The sequence below is a fragment of the Punica granatum genome, chromosome 7, assembly GCF_007655135.1.
Source record: "Punica granatum isolate Tunisia-2019 chromosome 7, ASM765513v2, whole genome shotgun sequence".
Lineage (NCBI taxonomy): Eukaryota > Viridiplantae > Streptophyta > Magnoliopsida > Myrtales > Lythraceae > Punica > Punica granatum.
Window position 1 is genome coordinate 6,904,207 of NC_045133.1, and position 9,517 is coordinate 6,913,723.

At 36.4% G+C, this 9,517-nt stretch overlaps 2 protein-coding genes across 2 annotated transcripts; one reads left to right on the plus strand and one right to left on the minus strand.

The window, feature by feature from the left end:
* Nucleotides 1–4,030: 4,030 nt before the first annotated feature.
* On the minus strand, nt 4,031–4,884 carry LOC116213230 (Werner Syndrome-like exonuclease). Its single transcript, XM_031548096.1, has 2 exons — nt 4,508–4,884; nt 4,031–4,426 (listed from the first exon to the last, which is right to left on the minus strand). Exons 1-2 carry the CDS (start codon nt 4,847–4,849, stop codon nt 4,145–4,147), a joined length of 624 nt encoding a protein of 207 aa, XP_031403956.1. The 5' UTR covers nt 4,850–4,884; the 3' UTR covers nt 4,031–4,144.
* Nucleotides 4,885–6,842: 1,958 nt separating this feature from the next.
* On the plus strand, nt 6,843–9,313 carry LOC116214353 (putative pectinesterase 52). The gene is made up of 6 exons (XM_031549773.1): nt 6,843–7,081; nt 7,163–7,322; nt 7,757–7,972; nt 8,081–8,331; nt 9,021–9,198; nt 9,284–9,313. Exons 1-6 carry the CDS (start codon nt 6,843–6,845, stop codon nt 9,311–9,313), a joined length of 1,074 nt encoding a protein of 357 aa, XP_031405633.1.
* Nucleotides 9,314–9,517: the final 204 nt, after the last annotated feature.

The following is a 9,517-nucleotide window of genomic DNA, read 5'->3' on the forward strand; positions in this document are numbered from 1 at the left end:
ACTTTGACTTTTCCTACAATTATATGCTCATATGTATACACATATCATATATGTATATGAATATGCCTGCACGTATATATATATCTTAATACACTTATTGCCCCCATTCTTTTATAAGGAATAGCGGAGCCGAAACTTCAAAGTTTCACCGATGTGGGACAAACTTTGTATATAAGAGCATATATGTACAACACACACATATATATCCCTGCCGATCTATATATATCTCTATATATATATTACATACATACACATTGCATCGTGTGTCAATTTGGTCCATTTAATCTAATAAATCGAGTCTAATTAATCGACAAATTTAATCTCATTAAATATCCGATTAATCGGTCGCACCATAAATCATCTAATCTCTATTAGACGATTTTATTGTTTCAAAATATCCCGTCGATTTAGTCGTAGTGTGTGACCCTGTAGGTTCCCAATTACGTTGATAGTAATATCGAAATCTCTATTTCAATATCACAAACAGTGAGCGGCATCTAGCAATACATCGCTGTTACTCAAGTAATCGGAAAGTCAATTTCTCGACGAACCTTGTGACTTACGTTACCGTGTAATATAATCCCTTTGTCCTCTATATCTCTATTGAGCCCAAGGCATGGTCGATGACATTCTTGTATGGCTCAATATCTCTTTTTCTTGGTTTACCGGGTAAGTCTATCAGAACAAATGAGCTCGATATCATTATATCGACTCATTTGGGTATGCATACACTTTTAGACTTAACCACCAAGTGGCCGTGAGATATCGCTCCCGTTTCGTAGGAGGGACAAATCCTATCTTGGTCACTCACATTCTTTTCCATGCTTTGTGGCATACCCAATAACTATCTTTATAACCAGCCTGTTACGGTGGCGTTTGACAGTATCAAAATATACGACATTACACGTAGGAATCCATGGTGACCTCAAGTCAAAGGACCATTACACTATAGTCATTTTGAGATATGCTAATGACAGTCACGTAACAACCCATGTAGCAATCTCATGGCGGGTCAGTCCAATACACATTACTCTTAATGTATACATGTGGTGTGATTTGATATCTCCATATCCATGACCTATGAGATTTGGTCATCAATCAACACTCACACTAGTCTAACCGTATTATCGTTGTCCTAATTAACGATAATACTTTGACTATGGACATTTAGGAATAATGTTCATTAATTATAGAATCTCACAATCAAGTCACACTTGATGCCTATTGAACCTACTATTCCAAGGACATTATTGTGTAAAATCATATTTAGCGCAATCTACACAATAACAGATATGCCTCGTAATATAATGAAATAGATATCATATTACAGAACTGATTATAGATTGCCTCTAGGGCATACACCAATTCCCAACATTATTGACCATGGTATCAAAATGCACTCACCACCAACACGGTGGTCTAATGATTAAGCTCTAAGTGCTCCACTTGAACATTACGAGTTCAAACCCCACTGAGGACATAGAGCTTGCCACTATGTGATTGTATTATGAGATGGCGGTGGCCGGCCCATAATACTTGATTCAGTGGGCCTTGAACTTAATTCACTAGTGTGTTGGTATGGCTGTGGTGATCAAGTTGAGCTAAAGTCCTAACGAGCTATGGTGAAATGAACATTCCATGGCAGTTAGATTATCTTAATTAGAGCAGTCACAGTGGGCTAATAATCCAATCTAGCTTTTATATTCAACAAAAAAATGGTACCAAAATACACTCAACAACACATTTATAACCTAATTAGATATGGATAAACCCCACAAATCACTCTTTGATAAGTAAATTACATATCCACTTACCTATAATATTACTTAAATAAAATTTCACATTTCCTATAAACTATTGATAAGTAAACAATTTTATACCAGTAAGTCCTAAATATTTTTTTAGCATAGTATCCAATTACTTGGTTGAAAATCTTGATGCACAAAAAATAAAAATATAACCATATATATATATATATATTTACACAAGCAATTTCTTTACTCAAAAACTACCAAAAAATAAATATTTAAGAAAATTTATACTTCTTTTGAAATGGTGTTCTTGCTCCTTGACCAAATATTCAAGTAGAAAAATTTCCAAATGAATTATCAGAAGACAATGTACGTACTGGATGCTTTTTTTTTTTATCTTACTTTGGTTGTTTTCTTTATCAGCATGATATATAATATTAATTTTCATGTAATATAGTTAATTTAATGCCAACATATTATTAGAATTTAAACGCTCTGTTTGGTTTTAGAATCATGTTTTTAATATTTTAACTCTAACTTTAACTCTACTCATTACACAACAAAAATCAATAACACAATTATTACTTTTCATTTTTCTTCAATTTTTTAATCATTCAATTCAATTTTTAATATTAAATTTTCTCAACTATTCATTACTTTTTTCACAATTTAACAGCACAATTATTACTTTTTTTCAACTATTCATTACCTTTTCACACTTTTTTTTTTCATAATTCAACAACACAATCATTACAACCCAATTAAAATCAAAGACTCAACTTCATTTAATTTTAAAACCAAACACACCAATTCATGAATATTACTTAATTGATATTTTCACAATTTAAAAGGTTATCTAACTAAATTTTAAGTAAATTAAAAAGTATAATTATATTAGCACAACTGTGTAAATCTATTATTTGAAAAAAGACGAACTCTTCACTTGCAACAATAATCAATAAGTAAATAAAAAAAAGCCATGCTTAACGAATAATCAACAAGTAAACAAATGATCTTGTTTTTGTTTTCTCTTGAAAAACATTTTGTTTAAATATGAAGATTTGGTTATTGGGGAATTTGGTTGATACCTTCTCTTACAAGTTACAACACTCCTCTACTTATACACCGAGAAAAGAAAAGTCAAGACAACCGACATATTTCACTTTTCCTACTTTGCAAATGGATGAACGAAGATAAAAGAGATCCCATAATCACATGAAAAGAAATCTTTCACTTTGCCTTGCATTATTACTCTTCTTTTTCACATGAGCTTCGCACTGGATAATCTTGCATAGTCCCCGACTTTCATCAAAATCAATGAAACATGGATCCCACAAGAACTCCAAGCATTTACGACAATTGCTAACGATGAGAAATTCATTCAGCTCAGAATCAACTGCCATCGTCTAAGCTCACCAACACTCTTTCATCAATCAAGAGTCAACATAACCGGAGATTCAAGCGTACAATCTTAAGCAAATTAAGTGTGACCTTTTTGCATGAAATTCTCTCAAGAAAGTTTGCCCCTGAAATCCTCCGCCACATTAAAATGTTAGTTTTCGCCGACTGTGACGCGAAACAACCAAAATCCTCGGATTCTTCGAACAATTGAACGTACTGGTAATCGAATATCAGTTTATTGCAGGGAGGATAAGCTCAGTTTTCACCTGTTTTGCCTGGAACTGGGTCAGGGTTTATGTCTCAGGCTCCATTTGGATTGAGATAACTGATTTTAACTTTTAACTTTAACTTTTTAACTTTAACTCAACACACTACACAACAAAAATATACATTTTCCAATTCAAAAATTTTAACTTTAACTTTAATTTAACACACTACACAACAAAAACACACGTTTCCCAAGTCAAATTTATAATCACATCTCATTTATCCTTTTCCACAATCAAAATCAAAATTAAAATCAAAGTAACTTTAACTCTGAATCCAAATGTCCTCCGTCAGAGTCTGAGCGAAATTCTACATACTCCGGGTGTACAGTGAGCCCAAGGAAATGGGGGACAGCGCCGGATCAGGGCCAGTGGGCGGGGGTCTCGCTGGGTTCATCGTGCTCCGATCCACTGAAATCAGCTATATCTCTAAATGGGCTGGGCCTTTCTAACCGATGCTGAGTTCTGGGCCTGGCCCGTAGTTACTTAATGTCCATATTTTTAAATTCTATTAGTTCTAATAAATAAGCATTATTTTCTTTTCTTTTTTGCTGGATACTAATATTATCGATATATAATTATTTTATTATTTATAAATACAGGGACTTGAAGAAATTAAATCAACAGTAGCAGATTTTTTAATAGATCAGAATTCATATCATCGGTATTATCGAATAGCATAGCACTTCATAGCATCGCGCATAACATATCGGGAACTTATCATAATTAGTTCTCTATGAGGAGCTTATGGCCGATCTTGTAAGAGGCATAGGCATCGACACAAGCATACTCGACTTGACTCTCGCTCAGATTCCGAGCCTCCCAGTTACTCATGACGACGTGCCTGGGCTTCTTCATGTGCAAGCCCGCCACTTCTACCGCTAGATCCTTCAGCCCGGGCCTCCTAAACCTTCCGGGCCACTTATTCTTCGCCGCCTCCCGAACATCTGCATGCTTTCTACAAATGAGGCCGTACTCGTTCCTCAGCTTTGCAATATCATCGCCAACCTTACATCAATGAGCAATATCAGTATTCATTAAAGAAGTTTCTAACGTGGCATCCACGCATACACATGAACAAATAGAGACCTCAACGCCCACGAAAGTAAAGTTCGGATCCATCAAGAAGTTCTTGAGCGAAACGGGGATGTAATCCACGTAGAAGAGCTGGACAATAAGGCACTTGCAGTCGATACAGAGCTGGAGGGTTGCGGATTTGTTGCTCATAGATCGGATGATGTGAGGCCTCCACTCGACATCTAAACCGACCACCATGGGTTTTCCTGCATAAATGGATTGTATCTCCATAACCCATGAATCAATCACAGAAGCCTTGTCGGTCACAACCGTTTCGATCGTTTTCCCTGCGAACACAACCGAGTACTTCGAGGTGGCCGGGTCGAACGTCACAGTCCTGCTAGATCCCAACATTTTTTATTGAACACGCAGAAATATGGAATGTCAGTCTCAAGTAAGATGGAAGTGTACAGCCACAAAGCCATGTTCTGTATATATAGGGATGAAGATGCAGTTAATTAAGATGGCACAACCGATTACGCAGTCACCGAAGAGATTTTTAGCAAAGGATGATGTATAGATTGATTATGTAATTAATCTTTTTGCTGTGCACCTTAATATTCCGAAGTCTAAGGGGTCTCCATTAATTCAGTTCGAGTCATATTGGCTCACTAAGGGATAAAGTTTTTCTAAGCGTGAATTTTTTTAGTCACGAGACTCGAATTCAAAATCTTGAAACATAAATGTCGAAACCATTGAACCAACCTACATCGGTAATTATACAATTTATTTAGTATCTCGATATTCAACACATTTAGATTAGCTCCGTGACTGTTTAGTATCCCGTGGATGGTCAACCACGGAGCAAATTCGAGGTTAGCTGCGCTCTTAATCAATTAACGAGGATGGCTACATGAGCACGCACTTCTCCTATTGCCAGTTCCCAATGGAATCCAAAAGTCGTCTTACAATCACATAGCATTGATTTTTTTTTTTTAAAGATCATGAGATATTTCATCTATTAATTAAGACTGATTAATTTACGTTAGGGCGTAAATTTATTCTGAAAAAGATCTCTCAGTGATATTCGAACTCTTTCATTGCATGTCTCTTATCCCAATTGCATTACGCACATCTCGGGAATATGTACATAGATTAATCTGCAGTGGATTCACTTTTACCCATTTTATTTAAGTGACCTTAAATGTGACAAAGTAACCTCATTTCCTGTATGTAGTATGCTCAACCAATAACATTCTTCTTCCCGCTCAAAGTACAGATATTTCAAGAAAAGTTTGAACGTTTTCAACAAATTTAAAATCTATTTCAGTGTTCAAATTGTCACGAAAAAGATCTATTGGTTTCAAAATATCTTAAAATTGAAGTTTCACATTTTTTTTTCTTGACCCGATCTATCTAATTAAGATATTTAAATAGTCAAGATGGATCACATCTGACCAATCCAACCTCTGTGGAGGTCACACCGGGTATTGAACATGTGACCTCTAGGTCATCAGACAAGGCGTGCACCACTATACTACATCATCTTTTGATTATATGCATATAACATTATTACATTATTATTTTGTTATTTTCAAATTATATTATTTCTTATAATTTTAAAAGTGGTACTTACTCTTTCCTCCTAAAAATTGTATTTACTTAACTATTACGGGTAAATTTTCTTTATATAACTATATAGGGAAATAATATATATAGAATGGAGAATGTGCCATTTTCCCATCTCAATATTATCTTGCCCCACATTAAGTAATGTAATTTTCCTCCGGTTGTTGTAATATAATTTTGACTCGGAGAATATGCCACTTTATGTGGCAGGATTCATTAGTTCAGACAAAAGGACGGATGATCAGATTTGCTTTTCAAATCGTTAGGCACACTGAATATTGACTTATTCACTGTTGAGGAGTTGCCATGAGAAGAAAGTAGCAAGTCATATAATACTAGGAATTGAGGAAAAATTTTTGTGTTCTAATTATGACTTTTAGCTTCATAAAAAAGGAAATACTAAAAATTCTCTCGTACAAAATAATTTAAATATGGGAATATGAAAGCTTAACAAAGGCAATTCTCCCTTTTTTTTATTTTTGTTTGCTTCGTGAAGGATACGGATTCAATTTATTTCAGGACAAACAAAGCATGTGGCGTCAAGTGTTCCTCATCCGGATACTAACTTTCCATGTTAAATTGCCATGGAATATTTCAGTTACTTTTCTTTTGTTTTACAACGAGGATGTCTCTCATTCTCCCAACTAATTTCAATTACCGTATATAAATATTGAACATTAATTTTTCCTATGTTACTGATCATATTTCCATGAATCTATCGATCATCAGTCGATCGGCTATTGCAAGAGAAGAGCATCCCAGTCCTAATTGGATCAAAATGCAGCTTGTTAGACTCTGTCTACTGATCATAAACGGGCTACTTCTCCTCACAATCAGGGTCTCAGTGGCAGCAGATTGTACTGAAAGCAGCAGCTGCTCATCAAAATATATTGCATGGAACATCAACGTGGACCAAAATGGCGGAGGTGATTTCAAGACGGTCCAGGATGCTATCGACTCGGTTCCATCGAACAACAACCAGTGGATCAAGATCTCGATCAATCCTGGAACATACATGTAACATTGTTAGTTGTCCGCTGTTTAGACCTAGGCAATTACCAATTTGTTCTGAAGTATACGTGCGATATATTAATACAGGGAGATGGTTGAAATCCCGCGTGACAAGCCGTGTATTTTCCTCGATGGCATGGGTAAGGATATCACAACGATCACATATGATGGACACAATCGGACAGACATAAGCGCGACGTTCACTTCATGGCCAGACAATGTGGTCGTTCGGGGCATCACTTTTAAGGTACATGGTCTTTTTTCAATGTTTCGGTACTAAAAAATTATGATGATGCAGAAGAATTCCATGTCAATTCCAGTGATTAAGAGAATACAGCAAAGCCCATCCATAGTAAAGTGTAACGAAAAATATCATATGATTCTAACGGGGTAATACGTCATGAAATCTTGTACATTCATTAATTATCAAGAAGAAAAGGAATGTTTTTGGTATAGTGACACAAGACGCTGACTTGGAATCAAGAGGTTCCGAATTCGGTCTTTATCAGTTGGTCATATGTACTTTTTTATTTAGCTTTATTTTCTATTCCGGTATTATATTAGGTTTGTAGAATCCTCTTATCAGTTATTACCCAAAAAAAAAAAAGTAGCAAGAAGAATGAAATATCAATTAATTGAATTCGACCCCTACAATTCTTCGCGGTTCTTCTTTGGTTGCAGAACTCGTATAATCGATACTGGACTCTTCAGGAAGAATTCCGAGTAACGCAGGCAGTGGCGGCAAGAATTTACGGCGATAAATCACTCTTCTACGGATGTGGCTTTTTGGGCGTGGAAGATACGTTGTGGGACGTCAAAGGCCGTCACTATTACAAATCCTGCTACATCGAAGGTGCCGTCGATTTCATTTTTGGAAACGGCCAATCCTACTTTAAGGTATATTATATAGATCTAGATCAGCGATTCACCACTCCTATGTCCCGGGACTTTATAAGAACTGAAATAGCTATTGCACCTCTAACGCATTAATATGTGGATACATAGGATTGTTCGATGAATGCTACGGTGGGGATGCCGCCATACTATCTAAGGAGGGGATACGTGACCGCACAGGGACGGCAGTCGGCGAGTGATCCGGGTGGGTTCATCTTTGATGGTGGAGTGCTGTACGGAAACGGGGGGGTGTGTCTAGGGAGGGCTTACGGACCATATTCCCGAGTCATATTCATCGGAACTTGTCTTGAGGCCTCGATTTGCTCACGTGGGTGGGATGCTTGGAGGCTTCATGGGAAGGAGTAAGCTTTCTATACCAGCTTTCTTTACGTAAATTGCTTGTTGCTCATATTTGTCGCTGGATAATTAAATATCAAAGTTCATATGAGGCCGATGAACTGTTTTAGTAATTAGAACTCCTTCCATCTTCCAAACAATGAAGTCAAATAATTGGCTCTTAACTTGTGAAAATAGATTTAGAAATCACATAGCAAGATCTTTTCAAACCTTTTGCCGACATTTTGTGCTTGGTGATGTCGAATTTGATGCATATAACATGTGCCGGTTGAAATGTAACCTTCAGAACAAGGTAAAAAGGGCTGTTGTGACGGACGTTTTTGTCGCAAAAAACGATAGCATCTGCCACAGAGTTTTAATTTGGTGATGGATTGAAAAGATATCATCCGTCACAATACGTTAAAAAAGTCCTTTGGTGATGAAAAAGTTTGTCAGACTTGTTTTTGATTCGGAAACAATTCGCCACAAAATTTCCAACTTTATTTGTTGATGTTTAATCATGTACTTGACATGGTCATTTATATTAACGGATTTTCAGTCTCTACGTGATTTGTTTTTTTCGGATTCCTTAGGATTCTTTTTTTTTTTTAATATTGGTCCTATAAGAATTCTGAAGTTTCGGATTTTACTATTAAAATCTCTCATCATTATCTGCTTGACATCGGCTCACAGTTTCTTTTGCAAAAATAAGTAGGAGCAATTTCACATACAGTGAGGTGGACTGCACAGGAAGTGGATCAGACAAATCAAAGAGGGTACCATGGGAGAAGAACCTCGACCGATTGCAGGTCGAAGAACAGTTCTCTTTATCTGCATTCATCAACCAAGATGGCTGGCTAAACCAGCTGCCGTCGAATCGGATAACATCGGGCGTCTGCTTGCATCATAATAAAGATGGAAGTGTTCGATATTGGCGAATTTTACCTGTTCTTGTGCTTGTTTCTTTTTTTTCATAAGTCCCTGTTCTTGGGCTTGATTTATGCCTGAATCATAATGGTTTCTACTGAACTGATCTCCGCTTAATTGTCTATTGTTTTCGTCATTCTATTTAATGCCTATAAGTTCAAACAGTATCGGGTTTGGGATGGATTTGGGAAATGAGTTTCTTTAACCAAACTTGTCGTCGGGTCATCATCAATCCTTATTTTGTGTTCGACAAAGCCGAGCTGTGGTCCAGAGCAACAACACCCC